This window comes from Cottoperca gobio, chromosome 3, assembly GCF_900634415.1.
Source record: "Cottoperca gobio chromosome 3, fCotGob3.1, whole genome shotgun sequence".
NCBI classification, from domain to species: Eukaryota; Metazoa; Chordata; class Actinopteri; order Perciformes; family Bovichtidae; genus Cottoperca; species Cottoperca gobio.
The window spans coordinates 19,624,732-19,643,753 of NC_041357.1; the positions used below are offsets into that span (position 1 = coordinate 19,624,732).

The window sequence follows — 19,022 nt, forward strand, 5'->3', positions numbered from 1 at the left end:
ACTAGCGTCCACTGGGCAAGAAGGTTTGTTTAAAAAGGAGAAAAGATCACATAAAAACATACAATCTTTGAATTACACAGGTCAGCTGTTGTGTGTGCCGCCGATCCCTGAATAATGCATGAGTCCAAATTAAAGAGAGTTCACACCACTTTGAGTTTGACGCTCTGTAGTGAACATTCTTTCAAATTATGTGGACCATTCATGAGACCACAGTCACTGGTCAATCTCTGGAATCTGTGACTGTAGTTTCCATACACGTCACTGCTGAATGACAGAATTACATCAAATCAGTTCAAACTAAATTGAGTTTCTGTTTAGTTTCTATCTCTCACATGCTCTCTCGCTCACAGTCTCTTTGTCCCTCTCTTTTCTCCTCAACAACATATTACATATACATACATATATTATAACATAATCAGCCAAAATTCCTTTCTGTAATAGAAACACCTGTTGAAGTGTCAGACACGTGTTCCGCCCTGTTCATGAGAAGAGTCGCAAAACCAGGTCGATTCTCGCTCGTTGACCCATTCGCATCACCCAGAGGCGCATGTTCGATCCCTGCCAATGTGTCAAGTTGAAAGACATCTCCATAGCGACCCACGATGAATACATAACCAGTTTGTCCCAAGCCAACCCTAAAATACTAATTCAAAATGACTTATTTCCTCCCTCATCATACCTGCATCAATACTATTTACAATTTCCACAGTTACTTCTTCGAGGAAGACATAAAATAATTGGACTTTTTTCACTACCATGTGTGTGAAAACACAGTAGTCTTACACTGACAATGGCAGGGGAACAAATGAGGGATTATTCTGGAGGTGTGTGATGCCTCTCCTGCAATGAAGTTCCTCACACTCCATTCTGCGTGAATGTAGGTGACTCGGAGAGCCTGAGCTGATCCCAGAATTCCTCATTATCTGCCCAGCAGGGAGGATCAGGTCTGCTCGCTCTGTCTCCGAGCATGCTCGGCCCGGTGAGACGAGTCCCAGAGGAGCATAGTGCTGGGCCATCGGGGGCAAGCCAGGTCTGCTCATTATATCTAACTCATCCTTGGCATCTCTGCAAACCAAGTGCCACTTAGTTCCCACAGGAGGGGTCTGGGCTGGATCACTGACGAGATGGCAGAGCAAACAACAGAGTGGTCATAGGAAAATCTTTACATCAAAAGACACGTGCAGACGGACGCATAGTGTCCAGCAGTCCAGCTATGAGGTGAATATTACAACATAGAAGGATAGCTCTTATTTGGTGCCAGCATTCCTTATTTACAGGATAAATATGCATTTAATGGTGCGATTGCTGCTACTGTTAATCAGTTTCAGATTTATACCATATATAATGACGCAAGCTTAAAAAGCACCTTAAAATTCCCATGAAAAGCGAAAATGTCTCTGCCATAAGACAACTGGTGGCATCAAATACAAGTGGTGGCCTCACCTTCCCAGCAGCAAAAACAAGAAAAACTACTAATCGGCTGGGGTATAGCCTACAAGTAGAGTATGTATTTACATATTTATTTGTCAAAAGATGGAATAAAAATCAGTTCTTCGCTTTTTTTTTCTTTTCAACAGTAACTGAGAAAAATTCACCAATGTCATTTAGCTTGCGGGGCAAGTGCAAATACGTAACTCAATGAATAAACATACAATTTGAGTGAAGCGTGTTGTTTCATTTATCAACTCTATTTCTGGGATAAATGAATGCAGCCTAGCACAGCAGGTGAATTATGCAAGTGGAGAATCGTAGGCCTTTGGCTAGGGGCCAGTGGCCTCCATTTCCCTATACTTTTTAAAATATTCTCCTAAGTAAACTCTGGGGCCGTGGCAAGTACCGGCTGATGCAGTCTATTCAGATGTGGTGTCTTCCATTGCAGTTACAATTAGCCTCAGAGAATGGGCACAGCGCCAGCCAACACTGGTCTCAGCACATCCGAAACACTTCAGGTAAACACCACAATAAGCTAAGAAGCAGAAATTAGAAATTGTTTGTACCGCAACACAGTTGCTATAGAGACTGTTGCTAATTAACTGCACTCTACCCCAGGATAACAAAGGGCTTAAGGGCACTCAGGGCAGCTCCTCTTGTGATGAGCTCTGTGTATGGAACACTATGCCATCCCCAGGGTCTCTCAAATACAAAATACCAGTCTCCTTCTATCCATCTTTCATCTCAGATGCCATGAGAAGTTTTGTGTGGTGTCGGTCTGTGGCGGTTTTAAACCCTATGGACCTGATTACAGCCCCATATCAGCCTCGCCATGATGAGCTCAACCCTTCCTCTCTTAAAAGACAAATCACTGGATGTTTTAGACAAATCAATCCCTTGTAGCAGCATGGAGGACCACCTTATGGGTTACTTATCATCTATGATGGCATTCCACAGAAATTTAGCAAGGAGCACTGCACAAATGGAAATCGGAGGCATCCTATAAAGTACACGCATTCACGTGGCAACCAGAGCATCTTTGTTTTTATATAGGGCATGCAGCCAGGGTTTAGATTTCATTCAGTATTGTTCCTGTTGAGTTCTCTAAATAGTTGCCTTTATAAATATGACTTATGATCTTTTATTTCTTACAATACATCTTATACTCCTGCACCTCATAGTGAACAGGATAGGTGTGAGATTTGACTCACCTCTCAGACATGGTGGCTCCGAGGAAGCAACACTCCCTGACACTGAGCAAAAATGCAAACATTTTTCTCCCATGTCAAAAATGCCTTACACAAAAACAAATTGTTTTTATAATTAAATGCTGGAAAATGATTTTTACAATCACATGCTACAGTGACAATGGGGGAGACGTTTAAATCATCCTTACCAGGAGATACTTAAGGATTAAATAGAAAAAACAAAACCATTTTATTGGACAATTTTAACATTTGTTAGTTTATTTTTGCCATAAAGAGGAATAGGGATATAGACACCCAAGTCAAAGACAACACCAGTATTTTTGTAAAAATGTTCTTACAAAATCTGTAAATATGTCCAAGGAATAAGAGGGAAAGATGAATTGATTCACATTCCAAGCATTCCTCAAAAGATTCACAACACCGTGAGTTAATTTGAACAGAGGCAATCCATACAGCTGGCCACTCCCCACAGCTAAGGTCTTATTGTCAATGATTGATGGGATGTAGCTACAAAGCATTACTAACTTCGGAGGGAATGTAGCAAACAGACCTTATTGTCCTGATGCCTCTAAATGTCACCATTTGTGCCAAGGACCATAACATCATCCAAACTACATTGTTTGTGCTTTTAATGTTAAATGTTGCTGACTCAATCTATTCAAAATATAATGTACCTACTTTTTTATGTTTTAAAGAAAAGACCCATGGCACCTTAGACGACTTCCTAGCTTTGGGGGATTGTCACAGTTCATGTCATGATGGGACTGGCCCTCGGATGCGGCAACAGTTGCAGGGCTGACCAACGAGCCCCGTTCCCAGTTGATATAATATTGATATATTGCCCAGCCCTATTTTTACTTGCTTCATAACTTGTCAAAAATAATATACTTAAAATAATATTTAACATTATTAATGTACCAAAAAGTGAACATTTGCATCATATTGAAGATGTCCACTGAGTTACAGCGAGGCCTGCACTTAGCACTGCTCAGTTATAACTCTAGAAAAAACCAAACGGTCATGCTTTAATCCACAGCAGAGGGACAGCTCCTCTGGCAGCCTCGCTCTGTGTGGGGATGAGGGAATTGGAGGAAGAGACAGTGGGGAGGGTCCTGTTGTCTGAGCCCACATCTTTGTAGTGGCAGCTGAGGGGTTTCACTGCAACTCCTAGAATTTACATTTCGTTTGGCCGGAGCGGGTCACATGACAGCTGCACGCGAATGCTCTGAGGGGCTTTCTGCTTTCACTTGACACTGACTGACTGGCTGTGAGACGGTCCAACACCACAGAGAGAAAATATTCCCTCTTTCCATGACATCACCCAGCCAGGAATGGGGGAAACGGAGGGAGGAGAGGGGGCACAGCTGGTGGCAGCCACACTACCATCTGCTACTGACTAATAGTTCATGCTGCTTTACTTATAAACTTGCACTTCTTTAAATCACAATAGTGGCTGTGTGGTCACCATCACAGATACATTTGACAGTCTTATAGTATTACATTACTGGGCCAAGCCATGTATTGATGTTATATATATTCTTTTAAAGGAATAGAATAAATAAATACACTTATTTACTTATTTTGCCGCAATTTAATTGAGAAGATAAATTGGACACGTTGAGTCTTTCTGCTGAAAATGAAACTACAGTCTAGCAGGAAAGATACTCCCACACACAACCACAACTCGTTTTTACACTATATTGTTTTTGTATGAAACAAACAAGATACAACCAAGCAGCAACCTCCGGTGCGCAAGTGCCAACAACTGCAGTTCATCAAATGACAACTTGAGGCTGGCTCCAATAGGGAGTCAATCCCCATAGACTCCCATGTCAAAATGCCTAACTTTACAGCAGAAATAAATATGTTTACAGCCTAGAACAAAAAAACATTTTGGTTTCTATAGCTTTCCCTGTAGAGGGTGAACTTGTATATAAATAACCCATTTCAATTATATTAAGGCTTAAACTTGGGTGCTGTCTCAGGTCGCTAGCAGCTAGCTGTCTGCTGCGTGATTTGGGACAGACTCCACCAACAATGCCCATTTTTGGATTATCCGGGAGTCAGACAGTAGTTTCACCGCCAAGAGAGCGACGGCCAGAACCACCAACTTTGAACTTTGGAGACTACATCCATATTTTATACAGTCTATGGATGCAACATGTTAATTAGAGAGCTTTAGGGGTACTGGTAGGTGAATAATGTTACCTTAGACAGAGCCAGGCTAGCCGTTTCATCCTGCTTCCAGTCTTTATGCTAAGCTATGCTAACCAGCTGCTGGCCGTGACATGAGTGTTATCGATCTTCTTATCTGACTCTCTGACATTTTGGGGAATACACTTATTTGATTTCTTGCAAACTATTCCTTTAAGTTTTCACCTATTAGAAAATATGCAACTATACAGATAACGCTTGGGTTAAAAGTCACACATCTGTACTCACCATACATCTTTCCCTCATCAGAGAGGATAATCTTCCTTCGTCCACAAGGAGGATAGATGGCCAGAGCCTCCTGGAAGCTCTGTTCAATATCAGGGCTCCACACCCCCTCGGCATCATTGTCCATGGGCTTGTCTGCCGAGTCGCTCATCCTCTCCATGTCCTCGGCAGGGCTTTCACTGCCGCTCCAGCTGCTGGGATCAATCGTGGCGGTTGGGCTCTCCAAGCTGAAGCCTGGAGCAGACTAGGGAGAGACCTGGAATTCCGAAATAAACAAACATAACCAAACGGTTACTCTCTACAACAGAACAGTTGACATCTGCTTCCAAAAAGAAAAAAAGAAAACCGTAGTACACACTGTTAGTTGAGAGTACAATATGGAGCAGAAGCAGCCAAACGAGCTTGGACATCACCAAGAATGTTGTTGATTTGATTTACAATGGATGTTATGGGTTTAAACAATTGAACATTTTCTCTGGACTTGTGGCACTTCCTACTTATGAAATGACAGGACACAGAATAAATGGTTTAATTTAAGTCTTGTTTAGACATCAGAGGAATGCTTCCGACTATGATGAGAAATGCAACCCATGCCTAAAAGATGAGGCGAGTCCACAAAACACTATATAGTTCAAAAAGTCATGGAGTACCCCATCAGAATTTTCACCCTAAAATTCCTAGTTTGATTCATCGAAGACTATATCTCGGTGGGGAAATGAGAAGCCGGCATTAGATATCGCCGCAAAAGGTGAGACTGTGGTTGTAGTTGGCAGCTTCCAGGTGTCAAAGTGTGCAACTCTGTGATTGTGAAGAAAGATGTTTCTTGAAAAAGACATTCATGTTCTGCAAGCCCATGCTAGGCAAGATGTGAAAAAAAAACAAGCATTGTGGCTCGTGCCACCAGCCAGCCACAGTCACACCATTAACGCATATAGGAATCAGAGACTCAAGCCACACAGAGAAGCTATTGGATTTTTTTAAAAGAAGACTGGAGACCTGCAGGCATCACAAGAAATCTACCGTTTACAGACTGTGGCTCAATCCAAGAACCCACCCTGTTAGTGCATTTTACCAAGCTGCCTCCCCAGCTGGAGAAAGTCTCATCTCACCAGCTCCTGGGTGACAGCATTTGGAGCAGAATGTGTCCAGTAACATAAAAAAGCAGACTACCCCACATTTTATAGGAAATGACTATTACACACTACATCTTCATGAATGCTGGACACCAGCGAAGCATGTGTGTGGTAAAATGAGATTCAGCAGTGTTGCGGTCATTATAAACTGTGTGGCCTTCATGAATGGAGAGCATTCTGCACATATCCAGGATAGAGTTTATTACGGTGGTTAAATTACATAAGAAAGAAACATCAAAATTGATTTCAAATGTTCCGCGATGAGTGTGCACTGAGAACATTTGTCACGTAGAGGTTGAGTTTATACTTACGACATCTGTGGCAGAATGGTGCTGGCCTAAAGCGGGGGTGGATAAAGCCCAAAAACGGACACAGCAGACATGTTCTGTTGGTAGTTCATTGGGCATGTAGGTGGACGTAATCATACATTTTGCATGCGGAGCGGTCTGCGCAGACCCTCATGGACAGGTCACAAGATTTACATGACGTTTTGCGGCTATTTGCAGAAACTGTACAATTGTCTTTAAAAAGGTAATTAGTGTTATTATCATACTATAGAAATTTAGGAAGAATGTAAAAATTCTCTGCGAGAACTTGACAGTTTTATTTTTGCTTGTAAATGCTGGTTAGCATCTTGAATGTGTCCATGCAAGGAACAATTTAAACAGTGTACAAACTGGTAAACTCAAAGCATGCAAGACAAAACTGAATGTTTGAAAAAGCTTGCTCTAAGGCACAGCAACTCAACGCAAAAACATGGAGGAATACAATAAAGGCCCATCATCTGAAAGGCAAGTTCTCTGACCAGATCCCAGAGGGAATAGGCATCAACAAGGGACCCGTGAGGAAATTAAAGAGGAAATTCTCTGACAGGCTGTACTCGTTTCAGCTGTTTTCATTGTCTAATGCAGCTGTCTATACTGCAACTGCTCCACTCAGTGTTATTTTTATGCTTCACGACTATTTTTTCACATAAATACATTGAATGCAAGATTGTATATTGGGTTGTGAGCGCTGTCAAACGTCTCTGAGTGCACGACAGTACTGTGGCTGAACAATTCCAGTGACACTGTGATGTGTTGAGGTGAGCTCCTTGATTTGCTTACATGCAAATCAAATTCACTCAACAGCAACATTCAGTAACATGTCGACTGTATGTCAAAGCAACTTTTTACCTAGTCTGGCTCAAGACAAACACAGAAACAGATCGGACTTTCAATCTAAACAGTTTGTGTCAACTGTCAAACTGTTACCGTCTTAATTCAAATCTAAAATGCTTTTATGTTTTACTTTCTTTACAAAAAAACTCACTGAGGTTTCTCCCTTTACTTAATCTCTACCCTCTTTCCAGACAACTGCTTTCCTCCCTGAGCAAGATCCTATTCAAGCAGCACAAGCTGTCAGGAAGTGGGAATAGTAGCATATGTTTCTTCCAGCATGTCAGTTCATGAGGGGGAAAGGGGGGATGGGAGCAAGCTGTTGGGAAAAAAAAAAAAATCCCAGAGAACGAAGAGAGCTTTTACTGAATTCCGTTTTTGTGTGCCGACTGCTGACACAGCAGAACTAACTCACAAACTGATGAGGGAGGGGGAAAAATTCCCATTTCAACCACTAACAGGCTGGGACTCTTTATAGATGTGCTCCTCTCATCACAAGCAAATGATGAACTGTGCTCGTAATCACTTCCAGCTTACAGTTTTACAGCAAGATGGGGTTCTGAAGAAAATATTTGTTTCTATCCTCATCAAGACCAAACATTGAATTATAGTGCCATTTGTAAAAGCTAAAGTACTGTTAAAAATGGCATGACTTTGCATTGATGTTTGTTCTCTAGAGTTGCTGCCAGTATGTTTTAATAAAGCTTTTTAACATCTAGTCTACTAAAACAGTATTTAGCACAAACTCATTTCCACACTTAAAACAACCCGAGTAAAAACACACTTTACAGCTAATCTATAGGTCTGCTTTTATACATTGACAAACATTTTTTGTGTATCCTTAAAAATATATTTTGTGTTAATTGTTACGGTAAAGGCAATGAATCATTAAACCTCAACTTTACCTACTATCCTATCAATAAAGGCTCAAAACTACAATGTTGTTTATAAAATGTCAAATTATTACAAATATAATAAGGAATGTGCTTGAATAATGGAGGAGGAAATTAGTGTTTGCAGTGAAGGAGGATGTGGGGTAGGGTTATTTATGTGTGCACAGAAAATGGTGAGTGCATACTTTTTCTATTACATACCAGTATCAGAACAGAAAATGAACCTACATATTGATCTAATAAAATGGTAACTCTGTTATCTAGATATTCTAAAGTCAAATAAAGATGGGTTTTGTTGACTTGTCCTCATACAAACACTGAAATGATACTGGATAAAAGTCATCCCCATCTTCAATAGATTAGTTTCTTAGCATCCCTTGACATGAATTGGATGCTTTTGCTGTGTGCAACATGTGAATAACATGGCCGAGTTGTCAACGAAGACGGTCTCTTAGTGCCTTAAAATCCGTGGACTAATTATGTCGGTCAAAATAAGGTATGAATGTCACCCATAGAAACACTTGTGGCTTACAGATAATTGCATATTTCTGTCTTTGCAGGGTGTTCACCATAGAATTGGTCTCATTTGTGAGATGCGGGGTGGAGATGGCCTGCAATGCAATACGTGAATGTGGTAGCTAAGCAGAGTTGTAGCTGTGACATGGCATTATGGGAAATTACACTTACCGTGAGATTACATAAACCACTCACCAAACTGGAATCCAGCTCCTTAAATTAAGAGAACCCATTTCACCCATCAGACAGAGCAAGGTAATGAAATAGCAGATGAGAGGTCTCAAATGTAATTTTCCATGTGGAGTTCTTTTGTGCCGTTATCTCAGAGGGTGCAATAATGATTCTGTGAATGACTTTTGTGCACCCCATAATGGCCCACAGTAGTTAAGGCCACAGTGTGTAAAACTATAATTACCATGTGATTTCCAAACTCAACATTTTCAGCTTGTTGTAAAGACATATACTGGCCTTTGCATAATTAGAACGCCAAAAATATTCCATTTTGAGCCACACGTGACAGACTATGAACATTTACAATAACTGTAATTCCATTTAGTTTCCGTCATTAAAACAAAGTAATTACCTCGGGGGAAAGCATGTTTATGGACTGAAGTCTTAGACAGCCGGTCTTGAGGATCTTGAAAGATGCGGTTACAGGGCAAAATAAAATTAATCAAAAATCTATGGAAATACCTTTTGAATTTAATTTATTTAGAAAGCTTTACCACACAAGGCTACGTTCAGGCATACAGACACTACTTCAAATCTATCAAAATCAACAGATGAATATTAATCCTAGTTTTTAATTAGAAAAAAAACACTTTTGGAGCACGCACTTAACCTACTGCAATTTAATTTGAGAAAAGAAGATGGGGTGAATGGCAGGGAATTTTTTTAATTCATGTTGAAAAAAAATCCAAACAGACAGTATATAGTATTTCATCAAACTACGCAAAAATGTCAGGACAAAACTATTGATTCTGTATTGGATTTTCCTTTAGTTTCATGAATACATCTACAGGTTTTGAGTACAGATGAATGAATAAACAAGGTTTTCAATACCAATTTCCCTAGGTCCACTGGAGAGGCTAGAAAGCTTACTTATGCCGCCTCTATTATTGCCAATGGCCTAGTGTTTATTTCATGCTTCTTTGAACCTGCAGGCTGAGATGCCGTGAATCTGTCTGATATCATCCCACTCAAATCTGAGGCCCGTATCCCACCGCACAATCAGGCCACTGTGGGATCAATCTTTGTTTTCCAGAGAATAGGATTGATTTACAGGTTCTGTCAAAGCGGCCCTCTTTACCTGCCTCAGACTGAGAAACAGGTAGCAACAACATGACCAGGACAACATCAGATATGTCGGCTAAAGGTCTTCCAATCTGAACAGGAAATATGTACTGCAAATCTAAATTACAAAGAATTCTCCTTCTGAGGATACATCCCTCTCCTGCCAGTAATACCCAAATATAAAAAAGGCAATTCACCATTCAAACATGAAATGTAATAAAAGCTCAGAAGACATTTGCCTATCAAAAATTTGCAGTGCATTCCAGGCGGCGTACACCCATGTCACCGTGGTGTGGAGTGCGAGCGGAACACATAAAGCTCAGGAAATTAAAGCTGTAAATAAAGGTCCGTCAGATAAAGGATCTCCTGACAGTTATGAGAGCAAAGCAGGCCGAGAGCTGGCCGCTGGCTCATTCAGTACGCGTGCGGAGGGGCATGAAAAAACAAATCACAGTGATGAGCATGAAGGCCACCATTTGCATTTGGCTCTGCCAATTCACGTCGACTTTCATCTCTTTTCCTCTTCTTATTCTTCTCTATCCAGCATTTATCCCCTTATATACTTATTTTTTTCCTGTCTCTCCGCATCAATCTTTTCCTCTCCTTTCTTTTTTCTCTTGGCAACTCCTGCATTTCACACTGGACTCATTGGTCATAAAACAGCCTCATAAAAAGGTGCTGTGCAGACAGCTGAAAAAAACATATTTTCTTTTTTACAATATACCAATTAGGCCTATGTATTATATGACTATTGTGGGAATTACTGTGGGTGCTTCAAAATTATATTCACACACAATTGTTGAAGTATCATCATCAGTAGAGCAGATATGACACCCAACAGCTAAAGGCATTTATTGCTCATTTGATTGTCTAGCTTTAGGAAGTTCAATGGTATTTTTGGCAGACTGGACAACACATACTGACATATTTTACATTTTAAAGTTGCCAGGTTGTTGTTGTTATTGTGAATATTCCATTTAATTAAGGGGTTGTTTGTCTTTTCACCTTTTTTGAAAATACCTTTCTATGACAATTGTTCATCATTGAAAGAATATCAAGTCAGCTATGTAAGAAATACCAAAACCTGTGACTTGTTGGTATTAAAGCCGCCCTATTCACTATTCAGGGATACATCACACTACATGATAACATGATAATAAAATCCGTAAGTCGAAGTCAGACATAACTACTTTTTGGCCGCTCGGTGGGTATTGAGAAATAAGTATCCAAGCCTGAGACACTAAGCAGGTAGTTATCTAGTTAGACACTATACTAAGACGCTATGTACAGGCTTCAGTCTAGTCAACAACAAAATGAATCCATGTTTTCTTGAATATTTGTCAATCAGGATTTTTTTTTTTTATTGTATTTATCTGAAAAATTGGAAGCTTGAAACTGTAACATGAAGATAGCATTAACATTAACATAAGATATTCTAGATTTTTTTCATCGTCAACCAATCCCATGTAAAGACCAAAACCAACAATGAATCGATCGTATTACCAAGTGTTGTCTGTGAAGCCAAAGCCTGGTATAACTCCATCGTTGTACAAAAACTATTAAAAACACATAAATGAGTCTTACCTCTTCACTGGGTGACATGTTCCTTTATCACTATGAACGTGGGAACTATCCTTTTGAGTCCATCTCACATACATCATCCTATTAACTTAAATATATTAAACCTACAGGGCCCAGCTGTTTCAGAAAACTATTTAGCCTTTTAAAAAATATATAGGCTATATAGAATATTGGCAACTTGTTTTTTTATTTGATAAAATAAGCTGCAAAAAAAATGAAGTAATATATATACATATATACACAATTATTTTACCAACAAAACTCCTTGTTGAATACGTTGACACTATTTAGGACAAAGGAAAACTTTGGACAATACAGCTCTCCATTGCTGTGTCCCGGCTTGGATTCCAAACTAATTTACTGGGCACAGCCTGCATATTAATGTTGGGAGCTTACCCTCCAGTCTATCTGTGTCTCCACTGAATCCAGGGCACCTTCAGGGCAGAGAGAGAGCTTGCCTGATCTGTGTCAGCCATGATAACAATACAGCGACCATTGATGAAAGGTCTTGTGGAAATTTATTACAAGCAACGACTGAGAAATACGGTGCCAGAAAGACTGAATAACCCACATTTGAATACAAGCCACAACTTACACACAGTTTCAGTAAATGAAGTGACTGTGTGCCTTTGTTCCATGCGTTTCCTTTTACTTGTGGAAAGCTGAACACCACTACCGCTACTATGGCAAGCACAGAGAAAGGAAGTTGTTGAAGCAGAGATTTCCTGCTTTCATTGTGGTTAGGAACTTAAAATGTTTATAGTGGTTTCAGAAACTGACTCATCTGATGATTCATGTAGTATATATAGCTTTTCATCTGTGTGTGATCATGAGGCAGTTCATTTTTTTTGTCTTTTTATTTTAAATAGGAATAGGTTGAAAAATACATATCCCAGCTACTTAATAACTTCTGGAGGAACTACACGTAAATTATTACTCTGCGCAAATGCCTTCTTTCACAAATGAAGGCGACTGCCATATGGTAACAATTATAAGCTAAAATGTTAAAGTGGTAAGCCTTCAAAAGGTTCAGAGCAGCTCAAATTCAGCGCTTTATGTAAAACTAGCAAGGCATGACTTGTTCCTTTTGAATGAATAGGCAAAATCGAGCAAAATGGGAGTAGACTTAAACACAGCCCGTCTTCCATAAGTATGCACAAGGAGAAGAAAAAAAACTGTGTTGCATTCACTAAGGTGTTTGACAGGGCCAAAGTGCATTTCGGTAGCTGGCAGTCATTTTATGGTTGGAGTACTGAAGCAGATTTACTTAGATGACGTCAGTGGCTTTGAGCCAGCTTTTCCTTTTTGGTGGCACTCTCCGCTGGCCTCAGTGGGCCCTGCTCAAACTGCTGAGCAGCAGCGCATACTCTAAAATTCCCTTTCTAGACCAGGGTTTACCTCAGGGCACACACAGTCTGGAAGCCTGCAGGAGTGTCCTCTTTTTATAGTGTGCTTTGACCGTAGAGAACACTGATGTTTTGATGTGATTCATTCTGCCACACATCACATCTAATTACACAATCAATTATAAATGACACTATGTCCAGATTCAATTACAGAACACAGACCTTTTTCTAGCCTGGAATTTTCATAACTAAAACAAAATATAGCATTGTGTATTATTATCATTTCAATTAAAATGTGGGACTCATAATGCGTTCACATTCCCACGAGGAATTTCATAGTCCCCTTACTACAAATTGAAAACATGCCGTTTTGCACGTACGTTTGTATTATCAGGCAGGTGACTCCTTTATTTCTAACATCAGTATCCTGTTCATAGATGTACGTTATGAAGTACTGTCCAAAAACAATGTAAAACCTGACAACTAGCTACCTGTTAACAGTAACAGTATATTTTGAGACACGAAAACACCTCGTCAAACACCTAACAACTAATTTAGTTGTTAACAAAAAGGTGCAACCCACAAACCCAAAACCACGGCCGAGAAATAAAGGAGTCTCCTAACACTAACACCCAGATGACTGCTGAAAGTTATAATTTCCTTCTATTGCGGAAAGGACTGCTCAACATTACCCGATAGCAATGGCCTCAAATGAAAATTGTGACTATTTCAATTTGAAAACTTTTGTACAAAATGTATATTAAAATTTAGCCTAAATGCTGTGTGCATCAGAACTCCAGTAAGATTAATAAATAATTAATCTCAAACCATTACTAGTGGAATTTAAATGCTATGTTTTGCATGAGATGCCATCCTGAGAAAATAAATACATCATTGCTCCAAAGCACCTGTTGCATGGAGCACGGACCACACAGGTGCTTCTCTCCAGCAGCCAGTTATGCCTCTCAAACACAGACACGGTATCTCCTAATGTGCTATGATTAAACAGTCAGGAACCTTTTGTGGTATTTCTAAAGTTTACGCTAATGGCAATTATTTTAGCGACTAAATGGGCAGTTGTCATTCTGAGATTTTAGCATCACTGAGAGTATCAGTGTTTTCTTGTCTGTGTCATTAGTAAACACGGTCATATACTGTCATTACTGTATGCAAAGACCAACAAAATTAAATGTAATTGCAGAATGGTAAGAGCTTTAAGTAATTTTGATTAGGAGACTGATACATGTATCCACATGATACCAGGCTCACAACACTATCAAAAGCAAGAATTGATACATCTGCCATGTTTCCTCGTAAAGCATAAAATGAGCAAAGACATGTTTTTTTGAAAGTCGACAACCCTCGAACAGTACAGACAACCAAAGAAAAGAAGAGTCTCACTTTGCTCTAAGAAGTAACAGTCCACTCTGTGCTTGACAAAAGCACATTATTCTCCACACTTCACAACAGATCTCAACAAGGCAGCCAAAGCTGAACAAGCAACGTGATAAAGGTACACATCAAGTATAGACTAATCATAATATACAGAAAGCCACAGATTCAGTGTCATCATAGCTGTGAACATATGTATGTTGTAGTGTCTTTAACAAACTACAGCTAATGCTTAATGTGATGCCTGCGTTATGCTCCATTAAAAAGCAGAGGGAGTTTAATAACTCCTAGTTTCAGAGGTAAAGTCTCATTCAGTCAAACAAAGACAACATCCTATTCTTGCACAAATGTTATGCAGGCTACCGTCCAACAGGTCCACTGGTTGCATAAGCTGAAAACAAAGCATCTAGTTCTACCCCTAATTATTTTTCTTCCAAACAAGCAGATTTACACGAACATGTGGGGGTTATGTCTGACTGCATTCAGGCTGTTTCCTGGAAATGATAACGGCCCTCTCACTTTAATTTTATTTATTTTTTTAAATAATAATGTTGTGTATTTTACATATCTTTAAGTATATTTTAGATCATAAAATCAGAGAATTTGTACACTCACTATAACCAGCTGCTTTCACATCAAAAACAAAAAAGATGTAGGAGGCTGTCGGTGCTGCAGCCAAAAACGTATAGGAGTAGTAATAGTAGTAGTAGTAGTAGTAATAGTAGTAGTAGTGATATTGCTCAATATGCTGATTACAACTGAAGCCATGAGATGACTAGACTGACAGCTGAGTAAGATACTAAAAAAAGCACAACTGGAGAGCTCGCAGGAGAATACATAAGGTGATTTCATAATTCTCAGCTACATTAATGAAGTATAAAGACACCTTGATTGAATCACAGCAGAATATCTGGGCTGTGTAAACTGTGGCCTGATGACCTCAACGGGCTGTTTGTTCAAAGCAAACTAAATGTGACCATTTAAAGCAGCAAATATCCAGTAAAGTGTCAAACAAGTGGAGACTATCCTAAGTTTGGCACAAAGAGGAGATCCTTCAGTGTGTGTGTGTGTGTGCGTGTACACCCACTTTTTGATCTAAGTTTACTATTAATAAAGAAATAGTTTGGCCTTATTATCATGCCTTATTTTGCATGATAGCCTGTGTAATTATGCCAGTCCACAAAAGGTTATAGGGATGATTGTAAGGAGTAAAACCTTTGTGACACACACACACACACACACACACACGAACACACACAGCTGGCATACAGTTGGAGAGGAGTTCAGTTTTAGCTGAGCAGGCATTTCCCAAAGTAGAGGAAGGGAAAGGAAAACAATGAAGGAAACTCTAAATAAGCATCAATTTAAGATCATGTTAATTTTCCTCCTCAACGATAACCAAGGTGTTTAGCTTAAACAGGCCATTTTAATATTATTGTAAACCACCAAAGTAACGTAACAAAAACTGTAATTGACTAAATTGTTTTCTTACAGTGGTAGTTTTGGGGCATAGATTACACAGGGAGGGACACAGAGGAGCTTTAATCCACCAAACAATAAAAAGGGTTTTATGCTAACCTTTCCCTCACTCGGTTTCCTTTAGAGTTACAGTAACAACATGGAGCACACACACAGCTGAGAGAAGTAACAAACAAACATTAAAAAATGTAACGTTACTTACACAAAACTTCGATGGCGGTAAAAAAAAAAAAAAAAAAAAAAAAAAAAAAGAAAAGGCACCGTCAAAACGTGTCGAAGCAACAAGTCTCTCCACCGTGTTTTCTTCTTCCAGGTGGTCCGAAAATGCTCCGGTGAAATCTCCAACAACTCCCGGGCTGAGCCAACTACGGAGAGGAAAACAGCAACGTTTTCAATCGTCATCTTGTCCAAAACATTCGTTATTCGTGTGGGTTTTTTTTTTTTTTTAGTTCATCCCGAATCCCGCTGGGACTTTCTGGGGATCTGACACAGGACAAAACGGCCTCTGAGGCTTTTTTATAGGGGCGTATGATCGGGCTTCTTTTCAAAAAATGTGAAAAATGTCAAAGATTTTCGCTGCTATGTCAAAGCCATAGGCTACAACAGTGAGTGTTCAAAGTAAGCAGCACCCTGTTGCAAACAGCGACCAGAATCGGCCATATATCTCAGCGATGGAAACAGACGACCTAACGTTACTTCACGCCATGGGTTAAATAGTAAACACCTAAATAAACCGACATTTTTAATAAATTGTCCAATATTTCCTAAGACGTCAACTAAAACCTCACAAACAGAAGTCTACAACCAGTTTGGATACCTGCAACTACCATTGAAACTTACCTCGTTATTGATATCTCATATAAAAATGTCCTTTTTTTAGTAATGGGATGTTACGGGGTATTTTTTTTTAATACTATGTCAAGTTATTCTGGTGTTTCTGGGCCAGCCAGGAAGGTGTAGGTGAATCGCTTCGCGCACTGACAGAGATGCGAAGAATGCTCGGAATGAGAAGAGGAATGAAATGAACGCAAAGAGCGAGTTTGCGCCGGGGCGGAGCGAGAGGTGGCGTCATCCCGAGCCCAGCAGTCAGCCCGGGCAGCGGGCAGCAGCAGCAGCAGCAGGGACAGGGAGGGTACAAAACATCCCGAGAACTGACGCCTTCAGGGACATCACGAAGCTCAGATTTTACAGCTCCACAGCCCAGAAGCCCAATTGTAACAGCATCGATCCAGCTACAATTATCAATACAGAACAACGTCCCTCTCAGACAGTGGTGGAAGTATTCTGATATTTTACTTAAGTAAAAGTAGCAATACTTACAGTGTAAACATACTCTGTTACTAGTAAAAGTTGTGCATTCAAAATGTTAGGAGTACAAAAGTATTAGCATCTAAATATAGGCCTACTAAAATGGATAAATACTAATTATGCAGAATGGCCTGGTAAATGTGTTGATTTGTTGAGTCTGAATCTGGGTAGTAACTTGTATGCCTAACTAAAACTGTCAAATAAATGCAGAGGAGTATAACAAATATAATTGTATATTAATATAAATATAATTGCTTCTAAATTGTAGTGGAGGAGAAGTATAAAAGTAGTACTTTCACTTCCCTATATTTATTTAAGAGCTGTAGTTACTAGTTGTTGTTTTTTTAGATTGTACATAAAAAAACTAATTTGTTCTTAAAATACGATTCATTACAGATTGAACCTGGAATCTAAAGTAAATTAACTCCACATTGACCACCAACAACATTAATCTTACATATTAATACATCAACAATAATGATCCGTGGTTACTTTTACTTAAGTAAATGATTTGAATACCTTTTACATCGCTGGATATTGGGATATTCCTGCAAACTACCCTAACAAAAAAAGTGAAAAGTGAAAAAAAGGCATCAGTGTTTTTAATGTTTAACATGTGATACATGATTGCTGTGAAATATCAAAAGTTTCATGTGTAACGTTTTCATGTATAATTTTGTGATAAAATCACTAAATATACCAAATTATGTGATTTACTGTCATGGTTTTTGTCATTCTTAATCACACCTTAAGTTCATTCCTATTCACTTAGTTCAGGAAATGAAATAGTTCCTACAGGACTTAAAGGCAGCAGCTGACTTCACAAATCTGGCCAAATTCAAACAGGAGAGAGGAGGGGAGTGTTGAAAGCAGGCCTTCATGCAGATTGGGTGTGGAGAAACTTTGTGAAGTTATAGTCACCAGCAGCCTAAATACACTGTGGCCTCCAACTGTGTATCATTGTAAGCATACAGATACATTATCTTTTATTTTAATATTTTAAATGCATTATTTAATGCTTTTATCCCTTGATAAGTATATCTCGTCAGCACAGAGATATATCTATTACGTAACATGCTATGGATTAACGGCAACTTTCGTTGTATATGTTATCTTAAAGTATTTTAAACAAACAATGTTCACAGACCCATATTTTTTATAAAGGTTGAGTTGGCCAGATTTACAAGTGCAAGTTCAAACATTTACAGATGGAAAACCCAGTCAAAGACACATCTGTGGTCCTGTCTGAACAAGTCATCCATTAGAAACTTGTGTTTTGACACCAATCCTTCAAAAGAAAAGGATCTATGAAGACGAACGACTTCCCCTCCGAGGACATCCATCAACACCATTTAACACCTGTCTGTGCACGTTTAGTCAAGAGAGAAACACAGGGAAGTGTATCATTTAAATGTTCTTTATTCTGGATTGTGTTTCAATGCATTTTGTCTTTTTTCCGTAATCTGTTGAAAGTGCAATTTATGGTGCAGCTGAGCAGTATCCACTCAAAGCAGTTGTCAGCAGTTGTATCACTTTCTCTATTATCCTGGGTGTTGGCTGTTCCCTCAATAACTATTAATCATCAAAAGACAGCTGTATCTAGGACGTCTTTAATGAGAAATCTTTGCTTTTCCCCCCAAAGACAAATGCAGCAGTATGTAACTCCAGGTGCTCAGATGTAACAGTGGTAAAATTTAAAAATAATCTTTTGTCACATGTGTCAGAAAATGCTCTCCTATGAGAAGTCATTACTGTTAAATTATGGATTTGTGAATTCCTGATGTTCTTATATATTTGTGTTCACTGTGCAGTTATTGTATTTCCTCATTCCTGAATCCTGAATGTG

General features: G+C 39.3%; 1 protein-coding gene across 6 annotated transcripts in view; it reads right to left on the bottom strand.

The window, feature by feature from the left end:
- tead1b (TEA domain family member 1b) overlaps positions 1–16,094 on the bottom strand; it is a 41,810-nt gene extending 25,716 nt beyond the window's left edge. For 5 of the 6 annotated variants that reach the window (XM_029459181.1, XM_029459163.1, XM_029459172.1 and 2 more), the window contains exons 1-2: positions 16,071–16,087; positions 5,082–5,334 (exon numbers count right to left, since the gene is read on the bottom strand). In XM_029459181.1, coding sequence (XP_029315041.1) covers positions 5,082–5,238 — 157 coding nt within the window. In that variant the 5' untranslated portion in view covers positions 5,239–5,334; positions 16,071–16,087. Of the gene's footprint in view, positions 1–5,081; positions 5,335–16,070 lie in introns of all 6 variants that reach the window. The other variant, XM_029459138.1, reaches the window with a different exon arrangement.
- Between the last annotated feature and the right edge of the window lie 2,928 nt (positions 16,095–19,022).